This window comes from Ambystoma mexicanum, chromosome 12 (genome assembly GCF_040938575.1).
Source record: "Ambystoma mexicanum isolate Mex_15411 chromosome 12, UKY_AmexF1_1, whole genome shotgun sequence".
Classification (NCBI taxonomy): domain Eukaryota; kingdom Metazoa; phylum Chordata; class Amphibia; order Caudata; family Ambystomatidae; genus Ambystoma; species Ambystoma mexicanum.
This window is the reverse complement of record NC_090936.1, coordinates 385,604,944-385,631,839: the sequence shown is the minus strand read 5'-3', so window position 1 is coordinate 385,631,839 and position 26,896 is coordinate 385,604,944. Positions and strand designations below refer to the sequence as shown.

The window sequence follows — 26,896 nt, the reverse complement described above, 5'->3', positions numbered from 1 at the left end:
GAATACAAATCTATTGTATATTTTCGATAATGCTTTTCTTACAAGGCTGGTAATACTTCCATAGTCAAATCCAGACTTTTGCTACATGAGGATGCAGGTTTGAGTTATATAGGTGATCATCACCTTCTTTGGTGTTCAGTACGATCCAACCCTTCTGCTATGTTCACCAAGTACATCTTATCTGGTCTGTTGAAGAGTGGTGAAGAGCATACAAGTTAGGTCTGATCAACTGGTTTAGCAATCCTGAACTGATGGATAATAAAACATATAGGACTGTTGAGGACACAATAATAGATGTTTACTCTTCCAGGAGAGATTTCACGAGTTCCAAACCAATGGTATGCTCTTATATTTATGGTGGGGTCAGACACTTACTTACCTAACCTGGGTTAAGAATATACCCACACCTTTGATGCTGACAAAATTCAGATTAAATAAATTACCACTTTATACAGTCATGGCAAAATGGCATGATGGCAAAGCTCTGTTTTTGCTAGTAAGACACTGAGAAAGACTTGATGCATTTCAAGTTATACTGTCCTTAGGTGGAGTAAATTAGTACCTGTTCCCAAATGTGCTTGTTTTGATTTACCCTCGGTTACTTTCTAACCTGCTGCGTGTTTTGATGCATGGCCGAATCTTATCTGTGCTTTTAAAATAAGAATGTTTTATTGATTCTGTGATTTTCCTTTTTCTTTCTCGTTTATTGTAATGTATTGATTTTTTTTAACCAATTAGTGTATATATGATTATCACTGCGTGCATTGATGGATAAATGCGTTTTTAAGTGATACAGCAAAATCTGAATCTGAAGAGTTCACTTTTTATCACATTGCCAAAGACTTTCGGGGCAGTGTCCCATCACAGCTGTTCTTCCATTTTAAATGTAGTTTACTTTATATAATCTCATTTACATCATGTTCTTCTCCACAAATACAGCAGTAATGTGTCAATATATCCATTCAATTATCCAGTGATATATTGAAATATGGCTGCGTAGTAAATTATAAATCTTTTTGATTACTTCCAGAGGAATCCGGTTCCTTCAGATCCTGCGCATGCTGCACGTCGATCGTCAAGGAGGAACCTGGAGACTTCTAGGCTCTGTCGTCTTCATTCATCGTCAGGTATTGCCTAGTGTTTTTGGAGAGTCCTATGCTCCCTGACTGTGCTACACAGTATCTGCTGCATTTTTGAAAGATCATGGGGTCCCACAATCAGTGATTTTGTTTTGATTAAGGGTGTACACGCCAAATACACTATGATGACTTGCCAATGCCGTAGGTGTGCTCCTCAAATACATGCAGTAATTACTGACCCCCATGGAGCCCTATGGGAATCTGAGGGGTCTGCATGATTAGGAATGATGTAGAATCTTCACATTTCTGCATACTTGCCGTATGCACATGTTAGCCGTAATCAGACCCAATATCTTATTATTCTGTAGGACATGTGCCAAGGAAAATTAACCATTATAGGACATCGGGCCTCATTACAAGTTGGGCAGTATTCTGGCAGTAAATCCGCTGGAATACAGCCCATTTGATTTATCGTTACCGCCACTTAGTCCAGCAGAATTACTGCCAGATTACAAGTGGCAGAGTAATTGCACATTTTTGCAGAGCCCATTGGAGTCTATGGGGCTTTTTCCTTGGAATTACCACCAGCAGAACTTCCACCAATGTTGACGATTATCCAGAGGACAGTGGAAGGATTTACAACCAGCATGATGTTGTGGAGGTAAATCCCCCACTCCGGGGCCATACTCTTAGAATGGCAGTGAAGGAAAAGTGGCGGTAATTCCGTTACCTGGAGTGTCACAATTTTTGGCTCTTTGATGTGGCAAAAGAAGAGTCCTTCCTAAAGACCTGCGCAGTACCATTAAGATTTTTATAGGTGTACCACCCCTTCATCAATATCTATCAGTGAGGTCACTTACCCTGTTGAGGTCCCTAACGCTCTCATTGAAAAAGAAGGATGTCCTAAACCACTGCTCTATGGGGGTACACAGGAGACCTGCACGCACAATACATATTGCAACTCATGCTTCTTTGTGCAGCGCATGCAGAGAAATACCCCCTGCACCTGCTTTCCATTAGTTCAGAGCACAGATTCTTTAATATTCTACCAGGTGGCACGCCACCTCAAAAAAGGCTAATATAAAACATCTTGAAGTATGACATCATAGAGTACGTATGCTCCACAGGTTGGACCGGCATTGTAGCCTGTATGCCCCAGTCCCTCAGAATGCTGCGGTATACACCCAGGCTTTGGTGCCCAGGCATTAAGGACTATATTTCTATATCCTAAAAGTGTGATGAAACAATGCTTACTTTTTGAGTTCTCCTGCCTACACCTCCTTCACTCTTGTGAGTGTAGACAATACAAGTTCAATGCTCAATGAGGTAAAACTATTTTTTTTAAACCTTTACATATCAGGTAATTTTCTCACAAGTCAATAAACTGAGAGCCGGACCCCTAAATCCTCATCTTAGAGCGATAAACCACAGACATTTCCAGTACAGGAAAACCAGCTAGCCAGAAATCAGTTTCCATAGCGAGATTCCTTGGACCTCTATTATGGAAAGAAGAATGTTTTCAATTCCATACAAAGAGTGATCCATGGCACTGCAAGATGAAACGAGGCCACAGGAAAGGTCCAAAATCTATGAAAAGCAAATGAAAAAACCCAGATTTAAAGCCTGCAACATTTTGGCTTCAGCAGTATCAAGCCAAGGCAGACCTTTAATAACACACAGTAGGCGCCAGGGTAAGCGGTCTGTTTAAACATCGATGGCTCGTAGGCTAAACATGTGTTCAGTTGTGATTCTAGCCTGAAGAGGGAGCCAATATAAAAAGTCCAAAATGGAAGAAAGGCACGCATATTTCGCAGCACCTATCACTAGTGCTGCTGAATTCAACAAAGCACTACAATGATGCAGTACATGTTTGGAGACATCAACAAGGATGCTATTGCCTGATCAGTATGTGACAGAACCAGTGCCTAAACTGTAAACATCAACGTGTCAGCAGGAAAATAGCATCATTTTCCCAAGCAGCCAAATCTGGGGGTTCTTCGGGACACAGTCATATAATTATCAAAAGAAAATCCAAAATATCGGAGGTGTGGCTCAAGGTGGCAGCTCCAACTAATGACAAAATCGACTGCCGGGAGTGAGGAATTACCATCTGGCAAGGGTGTAGAAACATGGACTTCTTTCATTTTTATTAAATGATAAAATGAGGCTGGTAATTCCCTCTGAGACCGGCAGTCTGCCAACCAGACTCCCTTTCAGTAAACTCCATGTCAAAAGCATAGTGTACACATCTGCCCTCCTGCCCATGGCACAGTGCAGGCTCAGAAGTCACAAGTACCCTGTTTGACAGCTGTTGGTGACAGCAAGGTCATTGCAATGCATGTAAGTCTACACCACTGTTCCAAATTCAGTATAATGATGATAAACCACCCAACCGATGGCAGGGTAATCTGAAAATATAAGCCATACTTATTTTGGTATTGTGGTGGGGAATTCACATAATTATTAATGCCACATCTGATGTGTAGCATACCAGTGTCATCCCTGTCAGACCAGGCAGCTATGGGAATCTATGTGTATTTCCGGCACCTGCCAGTCTGCATTCCAATGAATGAGACACATGGCAGGATGCATGTCTCCACTCCACTGACTCTCTTGCAGGGAAGGAAATGCACTTCCTGCCAGGCCCTGGATCTCCCAGCCAGAGATGCCCAGAGAGCCTGGCATCAAAGAGCCAAGCCCACGTCAAAGACCTGCCTCACACTAGGGGGCTGAACACCAGAGAGACATTTCGGGTGCAGGATAGGAAAGGGGTGGAGTTAGGACAGTCAGGGAAGCACTGCAGGCTTTTATATCCTTCATTTCCCTCCACTTCCTGCCGAACAAGGAACTCTGTCTATGACAGTAGAAGCCAAGGGGCACTTGTCACTTAAAGCATGCCTGATTTTCTCCAATCCCATGTTTTTTTACATAAAAGAGGGGGTCTCCAAACCCTTCATTGATTCACTTTTGGACCATCCAGGACTTCAGGAGGAATTTGTGTGTTACTCTTTTGGGAGAGTTCATCTAGCCAAAGCCCCCAGCCATTGAGGTGAAGGAGAGCTCCAAGGCAGAGGCAGGGTCTTCTCTCTACCCACTGCCAGCACACAATAGGGGTGACTCTTGCTGAGGACTAAGGCCTACCACTCTGCATGGAAACCTTGCATGGCTGAGAAGGACACGCATTGTTCTAGAGCCCATCCTCTGTGGTCATCACAACATCCTGAGAGCCGGAACATCAAGGATCCCTTTTCCATTGCATCGAACTACATTTGAGCAGTGCTTCCATAAAGGGTCCCACCGCTGCTACTTTGACATTCATTTGAACTTCGAACCACTGCTGTTTGCATCAGTCAAACTGGCTCGCCACCACATTGCACCAAGCAGAGCAAGTTACCTGTTCGGCTCCAACAACCAGCTTGCCGCTGTGGATGACTTTAAACCACTGCCTCTTTGAACATCACATGGACCACCAGCATCACAGATTTGAAGCGCAGCACCTCGATTCGAACCGATGTTGCGGCGCCTTACCTGTTGACTTGAAACAGTGGTTACCAATGTCTTGAACCGACTCGCACTTCGAAACGACTCTGGTGTGCCCCTCACACAGCAATGCTTGAACACTGCATCCGAACCACACTGAGTGCCCCCTTTGACACAACACAATGTAACCCGCTGCTTGTACCAGTATAAATCGCTGCACATGCACCTGATTTGACCCACATCTACAGCACCTAGAAGCCTGCTTTGACACTGTCGAAATGCCTAACATTGGAATCAGGAACTTTCAAGGCATCCTGTCCCCCTGGTCCACATTTTGGGGCTCTAGAGGCTTTTCAGTTCCCCTTTGTACCTAAACAGGAGCTGGTGGATGCTTACACACGAATTCCACCCCTCAATGCTGTCATATTAGAACAACAGAAGAAGAGCAGTAAATAGAGTCCTGTTTATTGTTCCAATACTGCATCGAGTGTATGAGAGACGCTATGCACTCAGACAGCATACAGAATGTACGCTCACACTGAAAGTGTGGTAGGATATCGCATGGACACATCTCAGCATGAACCTTTGGACATCATGGAACGTTTAATTGAATCTGACGAAGGCAAAGTGATTCCATAAGGAGGATGTATGAACTTACACTGAAAATACTTAAGAGCAACAATGTGACCAAAGTACCAAGAGAAACATGTGCCTAAACCTGAAGTAATTGTGAATATAAAGAAAATGAAGTGATAACTGTAAATACACAGTAACGCAAAGTAGAAAGTAAACCTATAGAAGCTTTCTAAAGAGGTATATATAACGTGGCAAGGACGGCATTGAGAGGAAAAATGGATGTTGTTTCATGTTGAATTCAACCAAGCTACCTCAGAAACTGATTGAGGGTGTAGAATCCAGAAAGGCAGAAAAGCTCTGTGTGCACAATAACGGCAACCCTACGTTGCCCGTGGATCAAGGAGGCTATTTTAAGGAATAATTGCAAGTCACGAGTGAATTTAACTAAGGATAAGCAGTCAACGAAGGGCACACTGCTCTTAGATTAACAAAGATGAAAACATTTGCAAATATGAGATGGAGTGAGCAAGTCTCCACAGTCAAAGAGGAGCAACAGCACCCTGCATGCTTAAATCAAATGACAGTAAAAAATACGCTGAAATGAACACATTTGTGGTCTCTTCGCACGTGACTCAGAAGTCAAGACAAGGGCTATTCATTAAAGCCTCAGACAGAGATAATGGTGAGCCTGCACTCCCTTGAATGTTCCAGGACAGTGGGCAAGCTAAAAGGTCAACTACAGACAGATAACTTTGGCTTATATCCAACCAATGAGAGATGATGGCCTAATTGGGACACCGGGAGTAGTCTGCTGCTAGAGAGCCAAAGGTTCAAGGTTGGGGTAGCATGCCAACCATTCAGTGGGTCTTAGAGGCAGCCTAACATACAATGTTTCGGAGACCAATCTAGTGCTATTAGGTCTGCTATAATCAGTACTATAGATATTAGTTCAAGGCGTGTCCTACAGATAAGGGGCAGACAATGAAGCATTCATCCATATATGATCCATATCTAGACATGTTCCCTTAAGCCAATCCCGTTCCCTGATAGTTTTTATGATTTGCCACGTAGAATTACATCATAAGTGACACATATTGGGGTATAAGACCCCTAACTGTAACTAAGTTTGTGAGTGAGAATGTATCAGTCCCATATCTGGCAGTTTGCCCTGCTTTATTAAATATGAATAAAGTAGTATTTTGCTGCACTCTTTAAGTCTGTCTGATTATTTGGTCTAAGATCATTATTGTAATTTCATCTAGCACAAAAGACCATTAAAGGTGCAAGAGCACATACTTTTTAGCAGCAAGACATCCTTTTGAGCACATTGTTGCATATCTTGACTATTTTACTCCCTGACAAAGTATACAGAATGCTTATACATTTCTGTTCTGCATCTTCTGTCTTCTTTTACAGAAGTGGGTGTTTATAATATTTTTTATAGTTACATGTATTATTGATTTTCTTAGATAAAGTATACATTTTTATGCAACCTTCATTGACATTCTTTTATGTTGTACTGTTGTTGTTTGGGTTGCTTCTGGCTCACATTCACGCTCCTTCTAAGAGAGTAGACTACCTTGACCCGCGTTACGACAAAAGACGAAGGTGGTATATCCCTATTAGCTGCACCTGCTTTACCATTATATGTGGTATCACTTTTGGTTTGTAGAAGTATGGGACTGTGTAGACGGTTTCGCCACTACTCACTCTTGTACTCCTGCAGAGCAGAGGTAATTTCGTCACAGACGCCACATGATGTATTTGTGTGTCAACGGCAGACTGATGAGCAGCAACAATTCTGTCAGATCTCCCGGCTATATATTACATGCAGTAACAAATTGCCCCCCCCCCCAGACTTGGTTGTGCTCATATATTATGTTGATGATTTGGCTCCTGTTGATCATATGTTCATGGGTCTATTGAGAACTACTAGAGAATTGTGCTCATATGCATCTGAAAATGACCTCGAGATTAATTTAGAGAAGACGAGGGTTATGCAGTTCGCTGACCGGTGGGTAAAGAAACCAGTTTTTAAGATATCACAAGGAGTAATTGAATATGCTGATAACAATACCTATTTGGGTATTGAGCTTGGCAGGGCCCTGGGCTATATAGAAATGATTGTGACTAAACGTAGACGAGTGGCACAACTCAGCATGTTCTTTAATAATTTCTCTAAACAAACTGCGGGCTACAGCCTCAAGGGGTTGTTAGTGCTGTATAAGCAAAGTTTTTGTCCCGCAGTCTTGTATGACTACAGACCTTGACTTTGAAGAACCTGAGATGGTTAAATGTGCTAGAGGAGGAATTCTGGAAGAGGGTTCTTAAGCTCCCAGAAGCAGTTCAAATGGAATGTCTTGGATTCGAATTGGGGCTTATATCCTTGCACCCTTTGGCCCTGAAAAGAATAGGGGAATTGTATTATTTGAAAGCAATTTATTCTAATAAGTGTGCTTTATTGACCAAGATCAGAGAAAAGTTTGGTAAAGAACATACTAGTAGTCCCTCGTCAACAAAGAACTATGAAATTAAATGAGTGGTTGTTTCAACAATTTGGTTGGCCAGTAGATGCAGCTGTTGACACCAGGGAAGTCAATAAATACTTTTATCAGCTCAACCAGCTCTTTGGGAAGAAATTGAATATCTGGTACTGGAACATGAAGTACTCCCATCTATCGAGCCTGAAGTCCTATCAAGATGTGTCTCAGATGGTTCATATATTTAAGACTAATCAATTATATTTGTCACAATGTCCCAGCCCAGCTGTTAGGATGTTAACTTTGCGGTTACGCACTAATCGGTTGAGGTTTTTAACCATGATTGGTCGTATGTGCTGGAGACAGCCAACCATGTGGAGACTGAGTGTCGGGTGTTCAGTAGTCTATATATGTGTAAGTGGGTCCATTCTTTCATGATTATGATAACATTAAGAATGTAGAATTCTAGACCTGCGGTCTCAATTCGAGCCTCTCTACATTACACTTTGCACTTTACCATATTTTGTTCCCTGCTTTTAGATTGTTAAATTGCAGTACAGTATAAATGACGAATGTGGTCATTTTGGAAATATACAGTGCCCTGTTTTAAAAAGCTACATTTTGAAGCTGATTCTGATTTTAACATGAATGAAATTAATGTGATTTGGTTTTATGTTGTTTTTATGTTTCTATTTTGTTATTGTCTGTGAAAAGTTCTATGAACTAAGCACAGTAAAGAAAATAATTAAACAAATAAATAAATAAAATGCCCTCTATAGGTTACAAGCATGGGAAGAAAAGGGGAAATGGATTAGGTAAAAAGAATTTGCAGAGCGGAAGACAAGAATAGGGAGAAGGTGCAGAAAATAACCACGTTGCAATTTTGGATGAATTGAGATGCAGTTAGTGAGGAAGCAACCAATGTTTAACAAGGAAAAGACAGTATGTGATCGTAGCGTGAAGATGATTAAGGAAGGAAAGGAGCAGAACATGTAGCAGTCACCCACATTAAAGTGTCATCTTAAACCATTGTAAAAAAATAATGCATGAGAAAGGAATAGTATAAGCAGAAAAAAAGGAGAGGACCCACGACTGAACCCAGTGGAATAATGCAATGCAGTATAGGTGGAAACGAGCGATCTCCCATCAAGAATACATAATAAGAACGGTCAGAGAGATAGAAAGGCACCTAAGAGAGAGCAGACAGCAATAGGTGTGCACCGGGAACCAATAGTGGCCCTGGAAATCTTTGTCAAAATGGAGCCACATTAGACTGTGTGAGTGGATATAGCAGGAAAGCCCAACCACTCTAAGTAGAATGTGTGGGAACAAATTGGTCCAAATGGTGAATTTGGAAATACATTTGTCCTTATAAAGGAATCAAAAATGAGTTGAACATGACTAAAAACTGACATCTCTATGTTAAGAGGAAGGCATAACGTACTGGAAGCATAATAAAACATGTTTTAGTTCAAAGGTTTGTGGCAGAAGAGGAGAGAAGATAGGAAGTTGGTGGGGTACTGGGGAAGAGGGTAATAAAATAAGGCAGCATCAGTGTTAGATTGCTTAACATTCATTTACTGCTACCCCTAGCCGATTCAAGATGAAACTATTGCATTACAGAGTACAGACAGGGAGGAATTGCATATGAGGTGGGACACAATGCTTGTAGTGTTGTTCGGTTATTTGCCCACCCATTGACTGCATATGGCCATGCTAAACCCTATGGCCATTCCCACCCAGTTCCTGCCCTTCCCTCCCCAAAACACCTTCTTGTGGAAACTCTTTGAGCTCACTTTCATCAACCCTTACCGTCCAACTTTGCACTTGAAGTGCTTGCCAGTGTATTTTCAAAGTAGTCTTCTGAGAGTTAATGACTTTATTGGAGTTATAAACCCACTAGAGGTGTCATAGAAATGTCTGAACCAGATCTGCCTTCAGCCACTCCATTTGTAAGCACTCTGTGTATCCATCACTGAACTACTGTTAAAAACAAGCACTAAGAAGCCAACCAGTGTACAAGTATTAGGGATTTACAAGGCACTGGCCTCGGCGAAAAGGGAAAAGGCTAACCCACTGATAACCACAAGCCTTTCGGCAGAGCAGATTTTGCTCATGTGGACAGCGTACAGATTTGGGCCTAGGGTGTCGAAGCCACCAAGGAAAACAGAGAACCCCATGCATTTCCAAAAAGATACCTGTGGGCACCCCCCTTTCCACTAAAAACATCCATGGTGGTTTAGTGACCCCCACACCCACCCAAAACAAGTTATACAAAATTTTATTTTTGTTTTTGTTTTGCCTCTTTCCTAGGGGCAGATTGTGCTAGCAATGTGCCCCAGGGAGGGCTACATGAGATGTCTCCCATCCATTTGGGGTGGGGGGAAAGTGCCACCACCCTTTCCAATAAAAACATCCATGGTGGTTCAGTGGCCCCCCACACCCACCCAAAACAAGTTATAATTTGTTTTATGTTTGTTTTGCCCCTTTCCTAGGGGCAGATGGGCACATGTCTGTGTCCATCTGCCCCCGGGGGGACTAAACGTACTGCCCCAGGCTTGGGGGTGGCTCTGCCAATATTTGCAGTGCCCCCCCACCCCAAATGGATGGGAGCATCTCATGTAACCCTTCCTACGGGCAGAAATCTGCCACCCAGGGAAGGCTACATAAGGTGCCCCCATCCACTTAGGGTGGGGGGAGAGGGCCACCCCCCCCTTTCAAACACAAAAAATCCTGGTGGTCTAGTGGGGCCCCACCACCACCCAAAACAAGTTATAATATATATATATATATATGTTTTGCCCTTCCCTAGGGGCAGATGGGCATATGTGTGTGACCATCTTCCCCCAGGGGGGTGGCTAAACGTACTGCCCAAGGCTTGGGGGCAGAGTGGCTCTGCCAATATTTGCAGTGGCCTCTCCCCTCACCCCAAATGGATGGGGGCATCTCATGTACCTCTTGCTAGGGGCAGAAATCGGCTGCCAGGAGGGCTACATAAGGTACCCCCCATCCACTTAGGGTGGGGGGAGGGCCACCCCCTTTCAAACACAAAAGATCCTGGTGGTCTAGTGGGCCCACCCCCACCCAAAACAAGTTATAATATATATATATTTTTTTGCCCTTTCCTAGGGGCAGATGGGCACATGTGTGTGGCCATCTGCCCCCGGGGGGGGGGAGCAAAACGTACTGCCCCAGGCTTGGGGGGTGGCTCTGCCAATATTTGCAGTGGCCTCCCCCCCCCCAAATGGATGGGAGCTTCTCATGTAACCTTCCTAGGGGCAGAAATCTGCCCCCAGGGAAGGCTACATAAGGTGTCCCCATCCACTTAGGGTGGAGGGAGAGGGCCACCCCCTTGCAAAAATCCCTGGTGGCTAGTGGTCCCACCCCACCCAAAACTAGGTTTAAAAAAAATGATCTTGTTGTTTGCCCCCCTTCCCTGCCTGGGGGCAGATAATCACCCATCTGCCCCCAGGGTATTGCCCCCATGCTTTTGGCAGCCAGGGGGGAGAGGGCAGTTTACATAGTAAGCAGCGCCTCCCCCCACTTAAAAAACAGATCCCTGCACAACACACCAAACACATATTCTGGGGGGGGATAAATGACATTACATCCCCCCCACTTAAAATTGTGGGGGGATTTGTCCCCCCTGACCCCCCGTGTCCTACGCCCATGGCTGCCCGCCATCTCCTTCCGAGAAACAAACACATTTTTACTGCTGTAGAGAATTCAGAATTCTGTTTGTTGTTTCCATATCATCGTCGATGTGCAGATAGCTATACAAAAGAGGCCCATCGGGAAATCTCCAGAGCTCTTGTTAGGCTCGTTCACCACAGTAAGATACCAAGGGAGGAGAGAGAAGAGCAAAGATATATCAATTTTTTTCTGAAATAAGCAAATGCACTCCATGTCAACCGCCATCAAATCCATCGATGAAGGTAGTAGAGAAAGGAGTGATCTTTTGTTCGACTGTGTCAAGATTCATCTACTCTACACTTGGAGGACTGTGCTTGCGAGTTGTAGTTTTCAGTGATTAGACATAGGATGGAATTAGAAAACTTGAAAGGGAAGCTGCCTGGAAGCGTCTTTGCAACCTTTACCATATCAGCAACTGCTACTGTGTTCGGTAGAAACCATGCCAGAACACCACTGAATACTTTTCCTGCAGACTTTCTTTTCACCTGCTAGATATATGGCCTCATTACGGGTCCAGCAGTAGCCGTGCCATTAAAACCGGCAGGCAGCCGCTGGACCTGTAATGAATTACCAGCGCCTGACAGCCCCGGTGCCACTGGGCTGGTGGCAGGGAAGTCAGGCGCCGATAATTTTGTTAGTCCCCATTCCCATGGAGTCCCAATGGGGACATGGGAGCACCGGCACCGTTAACAACGGTGCCGGTTCTCCTGTTTGAACCCTGCGAGCGGGTGCTGTCCTGCCCTGCAGGTTTGATCATGGCAGCGGGATGGCACCCGCCCGCAGAGTTGTACTGTGTCGGTCCGGTAACAACAGTGCTGGTAGGCTTACGGGCACCGTTGTTACCAGACTGGCACATTTATAATGATATCTATTGTCTGCCAATTTGGTTAGAGGATAACATTTTAAAAACTAAATGTATTTGTAAGGACTCATTGTTTAGTGGCCTAACTTCAAAACAGGTTCTACCACGAAAAGTATATAGGTGTTTTGCACCATTAATTTATATAGTTACTTGTTTCATTCCATCAGTACAGTAGTGATATACTTCAAAATGTCTGATATATAAGCAATACAAAATATATTTCTTAACAATTCATTATACATCATGCAATTCTATATTTACAAACGAAACATAAAAAAGGCCACACTTGAAGTAGAGAAAAAAAAAGTGTGTGACACACTTACTTACTCTCCTTTCCAAGATTTGGATTCAAAATGTTCTTAAATAAGTCAAAGCAGTTGTTGGATTGGCAATGAACAGTTTCCGTTGCTGCCACGTTTGTGATGTTGTCTGTATGCACCTCAAAAGAAAACTGGCTTCTTGGTTTCCATTATCTTGATTTCAAATCCACACTCTTAGGATGTTTCTAATTTCAGAATCAGTGACTTTATAAGGTTATCAATATTCTAGAATTTCAAATTCCAAATAGTGTAAAAATCATCTTTTTAGCATTCCTGGGCTCGTTAGACCACACAAGCTTATTTGTGTAGGCGAAACAAATAGCTGGCACCAGAAACATTTTGGTTCTTATCAGAATTTCATATTTGTTTATTTAGGCAATTTGCAAATTAGACTTGACACATTCCGGGTCACAGTGTTCCTCAGGTGTGAACCTTGCCATCAGGTGGTATCCTGTAAACTTTTGTCAGGATGTTAGGGTAAAGTGGCCTATCAGCTGTGGGGCTAGATATTATTTCTTTGTAGACGAGGATGGTGGTGTGGTTGGAAGGGCCTTCAAGCAATTGCACCAAATCACTACATGGAGTTGGTTGCTGTGCTCCATAGAAGTCACGGGAAAATGGCTCCTTTCGGAGTGAGTGGCGATAGACTAGCCACACCCAGAGGTAAGGGTCCAAGACTTTACAAAATCGGAGGCCTTGCATTCTGATAAGTTTGCCTCTTATACCTTTTGGTTGCGCCCTGATTGACCTGGTATCATCTGGTGACCTGTAATGGAGAGAAAGCCTCTGTATCTCTTTGGGTACTTTGCCCATATAGTCTTTGTATATGCTGGATTTACTCCTGAGTGCAATTCTCCATTTTAATCGACTTTTGTGAGGGCAGATGCTGCATAGCCTCCTACCCTAACATTCAGGTATGGTTCTATACCTGCTGGAGTTTCAGCACTTCCTTGATAAAGCTCCCCAATAGTTGATGGTGTTGTAGCCTCGATGAGACAGAAATAAACACCTTTATTAATTCTACTCAGTGATGGGTAGGCAGAGCAGAACGCCCTCATCTTGTCGTGTTGAGTGAAAGCTAATGTCCTTGACCACAGCAGCTACTGGTGAGGCAGAGATGAAATCAAAGCAGATCTCGAGGTTATTTACTTATTGTGCTGGGGATGGAGCTACTCCCAGGACCAATAGACATCCAAAATGAATGGTGTGCCTATGTGTTTGACCCAGTACGGAGCATTTAAGTGGTCTCTATGCACAGTAGTTCTCCTTTATTATGAGTTAGATGTGTCATAGGCACTCACTGATATTGCTGTGGTTCTCAGGACCTTCTCCGAAACTTGAGATGAATGGAATGTCGCCTGTTCTCATTTGCAGCATGCACTGTGAGATTATTTGTGCCAACAGGCAAGTGTAAATAGTGAAGAACAGAGGTAAAAGTGGGGAGACCTGGGTGCCCCTCATGAGACAATCCTTATGGAGGCTGAGAGCAACAATTAGATCCATCTCTGAGCCTGTCACACGTGGTGACTTCTCTAGGTGTTTCAGATGGATATGATAGTCCACATAGTAGACACAGAAATGTCCAGTAGGACCGTGGCAGCCGGTTAACATCCGTTCAGTACATCCCGTGGTATGAAAGTGAAGCTACAATGCAGCTACTGATATCAGCATTTTTATGGTCATTGAGATTTATTTTGGCTCCTTTTGGGCCAGTGCCTAACTTTTTAACCTTTTGTATGTTCAATGTAATAACTTATGTTACCTCCTTTTACCTCAGTAACCATGGCACTTTAACCTGTTGATGGCCTTAACTCTCAGGATCAGTGATTAAAACATGGCCGCAGTGCCCAGAATACATTGGTTTGCATATAAGATAGGGGTTCATTGTGTTATTTGTATCTATCATTTAAATAGACATCTTAAATAGATTTCCTTTTAAAAGTCCAACATCTCGTACATTGGAACTTGTGGCAGAGAGTAACAGAAAATAAGTATTTTTCAGGGGTGGTGGTAAGACATTCAAAGATAATTGCAGACGTTTTATTCCATCATTGTATAGGGCTGTCCACTGAGCATTCGTGACTCATGTTGTTAAAAAATGTTGACCGTAACAGTTTGGAGACTATTGTACTCTGTGAGTTCCATATGGTGTTGTTTGGGGCTGTTTTTGAGGTGCCCAGAATGCACTATTTTAATGGAAACATCACAGAAGGCAAAAGAGAAGGTGCAGTGTGGGTGTCAAGGGGAGTGAGGTCATTTTATGCCTGCAAAAGAATTTGATACTGATGGTTGTTGATTACAATTACCTTTTCAAGGTCTAAGGCTGTATGATCATGGACAGGTGAATACAAAAAGGTAGATCTTTTTTAGGAATCTGTGGTACTCAGTTATCGTAATAGCTGAAGTAGGAAGTTTATCTTGCAAAGTTGAATAAGGCATTGGCTGAGAAGTTTTGAACTTTCTTGTTGGCCTGTAGAAGTAGTGGAGGAGGACTAGGAGGCTGTGCTGGAGGAAGTGCCGCCTACTCAAGAGGAGAATAGAAGTCAGAATGTTGACAGCGTGAGGGTGAGGTGTGTTTAGATTTTGCATATGTTAATCAAGTGCTACAGGAAAGGTCTTGGTGCTGAATGATGGAGCTGATGTCTCACCACCTGCTACATGATCTAGGGACCAGAAGAGGTGAAGGGTGGGCCCCCCATCCCATCACCAGCCTAGGCAAACATCATTTCCCATCAGCACCCAAGTTACTACGGGCAACTGTTACCTCTGAAATGAGAAGCCAATCTGAGCCACAACCGACCCAGCAGTCATGGAATCCTGCTTCGTGCAGGTAGCGGGATGTTAGACCATGCTTTGATTTGAAGGGATGCTCTATTAATGTCCCTCAGGAGGCATATGAGCCCTCAGAGGGAACACTTTTGCGGTGAGAGCAAGAAAAATTTCTTTCTTTTTCTTCTTTTTCTTCTGAAATCCATCATACTCTCTCTGCTTGCTTAGTTGCTATTACATCCTGGATGTCTTCCCACTATCTTACTCTCAATGCTGGGAAGACTGAAGTATTGTTTTTTCCTGTTAATACCCTTCCTACCCATCCTTCACCTTCTTTTATATTCTTTTTCCCATCTAATCTCTCTATTTCACCCATGGCCCAAATCTTGGCCTTCATTCTGACACTAATCTTTCTTTTTCTTACATTTCATTAACTTATTTTTCCTGACATTTTCATCTTCTCAACATTCGTAAAACTTGCCAATTTCTTACTTTTCAAGCATCTAAACTACTAATTTCTTCTTTAATTTTCTTCAGACTGTTCTACTGTTCTACTGCCCTCTTTGGATTTCCTAGCTCTCGTCTTGTGCCTCTTAAATCAGTATTTAATTTCTCTATTCGTCTTTTGTGTCTTCTCACATTTCACAATTCTATCTCTTCTTCCCTTACAACTCTTGGATGGCTACCCTTTTATTCTCAAATCAAATTAAATGTTCTGTGTCTTGTTTTCAAATCTCTTCATGGTCTGGCTCCTAGTTATCTTATTGCATTGATATCGTTCTATATTTTTTCTCGCTCTCTTCGATCTTCTTCTCAGTTTTTATTGGTAGCCACCCGTCCTCCCTGTGCTCAATCTAGTTTTCACCCTTTCAAACTTTTTTCTCCTCTTCACCGGAATGCCGTCCTCTTTCCCTCTGTTCTATCTCTGTCTACTCTTTATTCTGTGGTTTCCTGAGATCTTACTTACTCCAACACCCCTGAGTGATTGTTCTCCGAATGTTATTGTTTATTCATTTTTATTGTACCATTACTCATCCTCTGTACAGTGCTTTGGCTCAAGGTGCTTAATAAAATCCAAATAAAATACAAAAAATACAAATACAAAACCCTTGCAGAGCTGACCAGATGCTGTGGATGCAGGGACCGGCAGCGATACACATGAAACAAATGTAGAACTAAGCATAGATTAACATGAACAGAGAAAATAAGGTTGCAGAGGTGAAGAAATAGGTGCCCTAAGTGACAGGTTCAAGGGTAGCATGCATACATTGTGCACCTGATCAGGGCCACTTACTCTCATTAAGGGATAGTGGGTGTAGATGCAACAAGCATTCACTTGTTCTGTGTAAATAACCATGCTGTAAATTTCCTTTTTAATCTTGAGAACGAGTAAAGACAGGTTAGATATCTGAATTACCCAAGAGGAGCCAGATTGCGAGAAAATAACTAAAGATTGAGGAGGAGGGAGCCCCGGGGATGATGAAAGGAAACTAGACAGGTTGAAATACAAGCAACCTTGACAGTGAAGGATGGAAAAAGGGAGGTGTGTAATGATTTATTGGACGGCCACTCTCAACTCAGGGAGTTTCTTCCCTCCCCAATGAAGGTTTTGCTCAATAAGCCGCTGAACGGATTCTTATTTGGGTCAATTCCTGACCTGTATAATACCACTCAGCTACCTCCCCCTGTGTAACTAATAAACCAGGAACCAGGCCGGTGCATAGAAGAATATATATAGATGTATTTAAATTACAGAATTGCTACACCACAATAACACAAGCCACCAACTCTGTGATACAACACAATAACTTCAGCACATATGTTATTAACTTATTCTCATTCACTAGCAGATATTTCTGAATAACATTTCAATTTCAATTAACACAAGTTTATTTTTAATCACAGTGTGCATTGCATATGACTACATAGGAAAACTTTAAAACACACAGGGCCTCATTACAAGACTGGCGGTCCGGGACCTACGGTACCGGTAAGCATGACGGTACCATAGTTCCCGGACCGCCATACTACGTGCTCTGCTCGCAAGTGCCGTTTCACCCGCCAGGTTTTTCCTGGTGGGTGTAACGGCACCCACGAGTGGAGCACTTCGGATGCACCGGCACAACTCTGTATGTGCCGGTGCATCGGACCTCCCCATCCCCATTCAGCCCTATGGAGCAAAACGGAGATCCTCCCGATTGATTCCGGCACCCGCAAATGGCCAAGAAACAGGTCCGCCAAGCTCGGCATGACCTGGTTCTTGCCCATTTGTGGGTGCCGGAAAAAATGCAACTCCGGCGGCAGCCGTGCCCTTAATAAGGGCACGGCTACCGCCAGAGTGCTAATGAGGCCCACAGTGATTTAAAATCAACACCTTTGTTCCTTCTCTAACCCAAATCAATCTCAAACCTTTCTTGTATGAGTGTTACTTGTCCACTCTCGGGAGAGAGTGTATATCCTTTAACCAGGAAATCGCACTTTGCATAATTTATTCATCAAAAATGCTCTTTTCGCCCAGCACCCCACCCAGGCAACATCTACATGTGAAACCCCTTGGTTTAAAGGCAAGATTCAGGGAGTGGGATTATGTTGGGAATTTTGTTTGACTTTTTATTTGAAAGGCAACTTTTGGGAAATGGAATCAATGGGAAAATGTGTTTACGGTCAATTCACTTTCAAAGGGAATGCAGGGTGTTGGAATTTTTGTTTTGGGCCAGCGGGGCCCTTTGTTCACACACACAGTCTGGAGAAAGGGGGTAATGATAGAGAATTCCATTTTAGGAAAAGAGACCCATTTCCTTAAAGAAGTCTGGGTTGAATGGAAAATGTGGGTTACCCAATTACTTTATAGGCTACAGCCCTTTAATGTACATTTGGAATGAGATTTGTTAATTTTGAATTTTTTGCAAGAATCATTCTGTGATCTTTCTATAGGGGAATTCATTGAATTATTTTTAATCAAATGGGCTAAGGGGCTGCACAGTTTCTCCCCCACCCACATTTAAGGGAAAGGATTAATACAGGTAGTTTCCCCACACATGTAATAGCATTGGAATATGTATACTTGCATGGCAGATCTGTGATTAGCTCAGTAGGCCAGCCAGGTTTTAGGACCCTGTTTTGGTATGGACAGCTCAGTTATTCTCAGCAGGGCCCAGTCAGGTTTGTAGGCTGTCTGCCTCAGAAAGGGCTCCCAGTTTTCCAAGCAAAAATCTCCAGCAAGAGTCCAGGTGTCTGTCTCCCCCTCTTTTCTCATTATTTGTCCTTTCCCCTCTTTCTCTCTCTGTGTTTCTGACTTTCTCAGTCATTACTTAACCATATATAAGACATCTGACCCCATTCTCATTATGAATATTCCCACACATTGGATTGGACAGTTATTTTCCTCTCTTTCCCACAGTCTGGCCTCTGCCAGCTGATAGGGCAAGGGGTTTAGGAGGTCTGGATTATGGATAATGAGGGGAGGAGAGAAATACATATTTTTTAAATGACATTTAAATTTGCATTTGTGTCTCTCTAAAAGTCAGAGCATAACAACTTTCTTCAATTTACAGATAACCACCATAATATATATATTTTTGGATTCAGCAATTTTTGCCAGATCTGGGGACACGGCTTTGATCTCGGCACAATCTCCCTAGAGTGAGCTATTATTTTTCACATTTAATCATACACCCAAATAGTTATGAACATCAAACTTCACATAACACACATTAATTTTGCTTTCTATCTCCTCATTGAAATTCAGATTTCGGTCATTTATAGAAATACCACAATAACCTTTTTATCTATCACTCAAATTCCACACATCACAGGAATGTGAGCTTGGTATAGAACTGACAGGTGTTTTTTGATCTTTAATATGTGTCCTGGGTGAGCTCAATGGGACACATGATTCTCTTTTTATTAAGGAAATTGAGTCCCATGTTATTACATAGCAATACATTAATATAGAAGTCTTTAGTTTCATAACCTGGGCAGTTTTGTTTCTCTAAAGTCACATGACGTGGACATCTACTTATCCATGCTGGCTGTTTATGTAACAGCCATTGAAGTCTCATTAGAATTCACTATTTGAAGCTGAGAGCCAGTTTATTGGGGCCATAACAGTCAAAGAGGTCAGGTCTTTATTTCCAAATCTGCCCTCTCACACAATTTTGATCTGAACACCTGTATTTTTCTTGCATTTATCCAGCCTTGGGACCCACCAATGCTGCATTCCTGTCATGCACTGGCCAAAGGTCTCTGGGGTCAGAGATTCAGAAACACAGTGCAGCAGTTGAATGGGGGATGCTGCAAAATGAAACCACATGTACAATCTGAAAGCAATGGCTTTTTAAATCAAAACAATGTCCTTTACATGTAACTTTTTACATTGCAGCTGGGCCTTGTGTCCATGTGTAAATGTAGTTCTTTTATCTGATGGTTGAAAAGATGCGAGTGTTCCTTCTGAATTGTCCCCTCCTAGGCCATTATTTAACATGGGGAAACCCGTTTCCATTTTAAAATCAAGTAGGCCTTTCCATTTAAATAATGTCAGTTGTGTGTTGGAAAGTGTTTTGTTTCAAATGAAATATGTCACTTGGCTTTGCTTTTTGATATCAGGCACAATTTCAGTTACATTTCCGGATTACAGTCTTGTATTGCATATAATTCAATGTAACATGCTGCTGTTTGTCTTTCGTAGTCAGAATGGGCCTTTTCCCATTGTACATGAAGTCTGCATTTGCAGAAACACATGTCTTTTTGGAATCCATTGGTCACATTCAGCAATATTACAGTTCTATGGTGCACTTTCTTTCACATGGGTGCTTTTCCATTTGGGCAGTGTTCATTGAGTCACACTTTTTTGCATTCACTAGGCCTCGACCATCTGTTATGGGTTTGGGATAGTCTGCATGTTCCAATGTATCTCTTTCCTCAGCCAGCTTAATTCTCACATGTGAGCACTAGTTTGGCCTTTTAGTTGGTCATTCTGGGGCTGAAATTATATCCCACAAGTGAAGAGGGCCTGATTTTTCTAATAGAGCAAAGAGGAAGCTAGAGGCGGTGAAAGGGAGAACAGGAGAGTGTGAAAAGATACCAAGGCATTCTGGTGGAGAGTATCTTGTGCAACCATTGCTAGAAAAAGCTATGGCAGTGTTGAAAAAGAGGCAGTGTTGAAAAAGAGCATCCCATGGTGCATCCTAGATGTTCTACAAGACCCAGTGAAGTCTGATAAAGACCCACAGAGGTGTGGCTGTAACTGAAGGAAGCACAGGCCCCTCGAGCTTGGCAGGTGGAAAGAACCATGCATCAACTCAGCATCCTGACCAAACAAATGACAGAGAGACAAATCACAGCCAAACCAAGAAAGAATTGCAACAGACAATTCCCAGTGACTGTGTGAGTGACTGTTTGATGCCAGAAGGAGGAGCCCTGGGGAAGAGAGGGATGGGTTGACTGGCTGTAGTCCCACTGCAAGCTGCAATTGTTCTTTTTTTATTTCTTTGACCACTCCACACTTCTTTCTCCAACCCAATGAAAGTCCTGGCCTAGTTTGGTTGTGAAATAAACCTGTTTGCACCCAGTTTCATGCGTCCTGTGATGTCTATTGATCCCTCGGCTGTGATACATGGTTGAACATTATGCAGCTTATAGTTATTCACTTTTGAATAAGAATGAGGCAGTTTGCTTCACACATTTGGAGAAAGACATTAGGTATAGGATGTAGAAGAATATTTGATTGTATTTTTTTTTTATTTTTTTTTTTTTATTGGTTTGGTTGAATTTAATCAACCTTTCAAACACAGAAAAGAAAAGAGTAAAAAATACAACATTTAACATAAATTTCAACAATCATTGTATAAATCTTAGACGACAGCATTTTGTATACATTATTCACCACTTAAAAGGATGTGAAGAAGCTATAATATGCAACATTTAATTAGATTCTTGCTTGGATTAATTGTCTAGTTTAAGACTGATGAGAAAATTAACAGCTGCTATTTGGATTGCAATGTTGTTTGTACTCAACAGGACCGACCAGCATTCATCCTGTGAGACATTACCCAAATATTGACAATGTCTAGCAAAGGCAATTCGTCTGTTAACACTCAGTGATAAACATTCTGTCAATAAATGAGCCAGTGTTTCACCTTTCGATGGGGCTTGACAAAATCTACAGATATTTTGGTCTGGTCTAACTAGTCTACGTTTAGCCCTGACTTCCATAGTAGCCCATAGATTAAAGCGCAGACGCATTATTCCTGCTCTATATTTTAGAGCAGGAGAGCGTACTAGGTACGCTGGGAGAGTTTTAAGTTTTTTTGGAGGAAAGCAGGCAAGATCACTGTAACGATACATGGTGCTTAATTCACATGTATTGATCCAGTCTGTTTGATGGATTTTGAATTTGGCTTTAACAGGGTTCAACAACAACAAATCAAGTGAGACGTCTGCTTTTATCATTATTTGATATACTCGTATTAACCACTCTGAAATATATCTAGATTTTTTTACCGCAAATACCAGGCGAGAAAGCGTGTTTAATAATACGTTTTCATTAGAGGACACCAGGCATTTCCCAAAGAGTGAACATATTCGCCAGTTATAATGGGCTTCAAGAGAGGTTAGACCAAGCTCATATCTCATCCATGATATGGGGACACATTGAGGGAGATGAAGAATTGCGCGCCAGTATTTTGCTTCCCATTGATCGAATTTAAAGGCAGAATCTACAGGAAGAGTTTCCAGGCCATATAATTATTGTGGGGACAACTTTCTTGGTCCAATAGTGCCAAGCCGGAAGAATAGAGAATTTACCATATCTGTACATGATAACACGAGCTTGGGAGATGGATGCAAGTAGCTTGGACTCAATCCTCTCAATCTGCCCATTTGCTTTTAACATTATTTGGAAAAGAGATGGCATGAGTAACTGAAGGAGCTGTCCCTGAGGGAGTTTAGGTGAAGCAAGTAGAGGAGTGTGCACCTGGTAGTGTACTATGTGTCACATTGGAGGCGCACTAGAACATGTATTAGAATGGTTCTCAAGGTTTGAAGTGAGTGAGGAGAATTCAGTCACAGTGATGCTGAAGCTTGACCAAATTTTCAATAATGTAGAATTGTAGGTGCTTCTTTTCAACCCTTATCAGGCATTTCTGCAACCAGAAACTGAGAAAAACAGAGGTCAGGTAGTCAGATTTTGTCTTTAGGGCTCCTAATGAGTCTAATGCTGATCTTAGAAGCATCTAAAAGTCTTTCACATAAGCTTTGTTGAAGATCAATATGCCAAAAGTCATAGAGAAGTGAAAGAGAAACCATATGACAGAAATTGGTGTGGTAGACAGCGGTAATGAAGTCAAAGTTGTAGGCGCATGCTCTCTAGTCTAAGTAGGTGAACATCTACAACTCATATCCACAAGTTATGCAAGGAACATGGCTTATACTCAGTTTAAATGAATGGTTCACGGTGGAGTCCCACCAGGATAAATATGGGACATCAATGTGATGGTTTTTCTTTGTGAAGTTCATTATGTTATTGGAATGAGTTTTATATCATATGTCTAGTCATTCTCCAGATTTGTGTAATTTTACATGTATATTTATCAAACAAAGTATGTCAAGCTACTGAAATTGAAATGTATCACATCTATTGACAAGGCACACATCATAAGGATAGTGATTTCTACGCATATTATTTTAGGTGAGTGACAGACACAGGACGTGTCGGCACAAGGTTATTCTTCTCAACATTAATACTCTTAAATACCACATTTATAATTGGGAATTCTAGTATTTTTCTAAAGAAGGTTATCCCGCACTTGTTTAATGTACATCATTAGCGCAGCTTGTAATGGTTAATATATAAAATGTATTTGCCTGCACAACTTTGTTTTTTTTGTAAAAACTTGTATAAAATATGAAGATCGTACATGCACAATGATGCTATTTTTATAATGAACATCATTATGGCGTGATATGCCTGACTTCTTCACATCACTAAAGTGACGTCACAGGCACGAATATTGTCACAAGATGGCGCCTGAATCCGCAAATGGTTGTAATCTTTATTTCTTTTAGATATGAACAACCAATATACATTTTTTTTAACATAATACTGATACCTAAATCTCCACAATGGAGTTGAAATCTTGACCACAGGTAATATTACATAAGATTCTGGGTAATTTTATGTATTCATTTTACAAATCTTAAATTACAACTAATGTTTTTTGATCATTTTAATTATAGGTCAAGCATACTATTAAACACATACTACTAATGATGATCCATGGAAGGATTGAAATTGAGTAATTAAGAATGAGATATTTAGAATTAGGTTAGATAACCTTAACATTCAGTTAAATGACTGAAATGTGAAGTTGTTTCAATTGGATATCTCACAATACTATTTATTGTCGTTTCCTCCTTTTATCTCCTGCCTAAACCGCATATTCCAACTGACATCAGGTGCATGCATTTTGAGTCTGTTTCTTGTATCAGAGCAATAGAGATAGGATAAAGTAGCTTTGATAGGACAAAGTAGCCTTGACAAAACCCCAGGAGGATGAAACATAATGCACATGTACCGATAGGCATATGTCGGCATTTGGTCTGTGTTTAGATATTTGGAACGTGTTTATTTCCAGTAGTGCTAATGACTCTGCCTCACCACAGTTGATTCATGTATATCCTTATTTTTAAGACATTTTGTCTATGACATGGTATAACGACCTGTTTATGGCCAGCTTGGCATATGACTATGGCTGATGACATTTGACCTATGTATATTTGCATTTTCATAAATAAGGTATGCAATACATTTCATTTTTCTAATTCAACTTTGAAATCGGTTTTGGTATTAAAGTTTAAGCAACCAGTGCATTATGCCTATTGGGTTTCTTATAATATTTTGGTAAAGGCTCCATGATGAATAGCGACCTCGCCTTGGCGTTTGCTGCAGGTTTCTCACTAATAATTGTATTGTATGAATATCGTTTTGATCACCAGCCACTGGGAAGGCACTCTGTTTGAAATTCACCACCCAACTATCCAATTTACAAATCATATTGGCCGGATGGGTTCTCTAGGGTGTGTGTGTATTAAACTGAAAATTAACTGCAGGGAAGTCCACCCTGACTGGTCAGAGACCGCTGCTGTTGTTAAGGGCTCAATCACAACTGGGGCACGTGGAGATAATCATCAGCAGAACGAGCCATCATTGCTGGAAACAGCATACAACCCTTGCACAGCTAGACCCTTCAACAAAGGCCTGACTGAAGAATTACCAGGAATATCATTACCAGGCAGGATGGGCTACCCTCATGGTTTTTGACGTTTAGCTCTGTACAATAGCAGAGAGGGAAAGAGCAAATGCTAAGAATGACAAACATACCTTTTCTGAAGATTTCACCTTCTTTGCAACACAACTGGTGGTTGAAGTCCCTTTTCAATGTCCATTACAGGAACGTAGTGAAGACTGAAGAAGGACAAGCATGTCTCTGTGAGCTTCGTTGAAGCTGTAATCTCCAGATAATGTTCATTTTAAAATAGGATTTTATTTCAAAGTAAAGTGTGTGGTTGGAGAATGTGAGCTGCATGAGTGCCACACAAACTCCTTGCATGGAATGGGGTTTTTTACTAACATATAGAGCCTGAATTTCAGGCAACTGGCTCAACTGACTCACCAAAGCCGGCTTCAAATAGAATGTTATGTTATGTTATGTTAAAGGTACTTATGTAGCGCACCGTCACCAACGGAATTGATCCCGAGGTGCTCTGGCGGATCTGTAAACAGGAAGGAGTGCGGGTAGGGTTAGTCGGGAGGAGGGGAGTAGGAGAGTGGGAGAAGAGGTGTGCTGTTGGCAGCTTCAGCTCGATATACACCGAGTGCTGGGCTTTGGTGCAAGTATCGGATCGGGCGGGACCTTGTGTGCTGTAGGTGCTGTTTATGTGTTGTTCATGCGGTGTGGTAAAGTGCGTGCGGATTGCTGGGAGAGAAATGGTTGTGTGACTTTTGTGTGGGTTGAGTTTGCAGAAAATTGAGGGTTGCGTTAGTGGGGTCTGTATTCTAATTCAGGTACTTCTGGCTCCATTTGAGCTGTATCCCTGTGGGTGGGGTTGTTGCTGGTACCTTATGGGCCATCTCGCTGTCGTGGTGCTGCGCGGATCCGGCTGTATCATATTGAGTATTGTATGGAGTGATGTGATGGGTGTGTCTGAACCTTTACTTTGGGTGTGGAACTGAATTTAGTTAAAATGTCATGCCTTTACTTAAAAAGAAAAACTTGAAAGCATGGCTGGAAAAAAATGATTTTGTAATACAGTATTTGTTCTCCAGGTGGTGATCACTGCTTTCTAATCAACGTGCTTACCAATTATTCATTTTATTAACTGCCTATTTGCATAACTCAAAAAGCCCCATTCATTTTCCACACATTTTCACATTTAATTTATAGATATTCTCATACGTGCATTTTATTCCTCAAATATTGACAAGCAATTTGAGTCAAATTCCTTTACTGAGGAAGGATAACTCTAGGCCAACGCGTTTGTGTTGGAAGCAAGACAACGCCGCGTAACACTGGTTCGAATCCCGCTACCGTGCTTAGAAACCACTTGCTGGTATTGCGCGTTATAAATGAACAATCAAATGAATAAATACTTGACCATCATCTGGTGTTTTTCAGGCGATGTGGACATGACGGTATGTGTTGGGGGCAACCTGCAGCACATCTGCGCCTCCTCTGAGGGCCGCTTCACAGACACAGAAACTAGTTTTAAATTAGACACTACTTACCAGATGAACTTGATGTTTGCTCACTACTCTCTAGATCAGATTTCACCCCCTTGATCAAGAGGTGAATATCTCCCTTTCCTTCATTCTGACCATAGAGTCGTACACTCGCGTGTCTTGGGCAGAATATGCAGCTTTTCTCAGCAGGTTAAGTTTACACGTGTTCTGGCTTGCCAAGGCAAACAGCATAGCTCAATATCGCATATGGGGCTGGGAAAGCATGGAAAAATCGTGCCGCTTCCTGACATATTATAATCCTCACTGATCCCATTCCAGGTTTTAAGCCTCTGAACTTTGAAGGTTCTCTCAAACCTCCTCTTGCGGTGAGCTGCCCTAATTCGTCCGAGGGAAGGTTTTGGGAACACCCAGACATGGGGACAGAGAGTCCTGTGTGCATCAGGAACCTGCGCCTTAACAGGACAACGCCTGCGTGTGTGCACCACAAGCAGGCTTCTGATCTCCGAGAGGACCTGCAGGCTACCGTTTGATTTGAGAAATTGCTATTTAGCACTTGGAACACACATGTGAACTGCTCCTATTTGAAGCACCCTGCCATCTCATTTTCGGGGCACTTAATAGCGACTAAATGCATCCTTGGCGGGCCAATTCACTGAAATTGCTATGCACCGAATCTTCACCAGATGTGTATAACCACCAAGCAAACACTCTCGGTTTTCAAATGGAGCCTAATGAGATGACAGCTGGTGCAACAAATGGTGCACTCTTATTGGAGAATGGCATGTTTGTGTGCCGTTTCATAGTGTAGCCATGGGCTGTGGCAGCAAGTTAGAGATTAGGCATGGTGGCTGTTCTGTACTGGTCCCTTCTCATTAACGATAGGAGCCATTTTAAAACGT

At 42.1% G+C, this 26,896-nt stretch overlaps 1 protein-coding gene across 1 annotated transcript in view; it reads left to right on the top strand.

Annotated features, from left to right (window-relative positions):
• Positions 1 to 26,896, top strand: part of LOC138514489 (platelet binding protein GspB-like) — a 1,350,980-nt gene that overhangs the window by 710,870 nt on the left and 613,214 nt on the right. Inside the window, exon 6 of the mRNA XM_069629971.1 lies at positions 1,031 to 1,127. Within this exon, the coding sequence (XP_069486072.1) occupies positions 1,031 to 1,127 (97 nt within the window). The remainder of the gene's footprint in view (positions 1 to 1,030; positions 1,128 to 26,896) is intronic.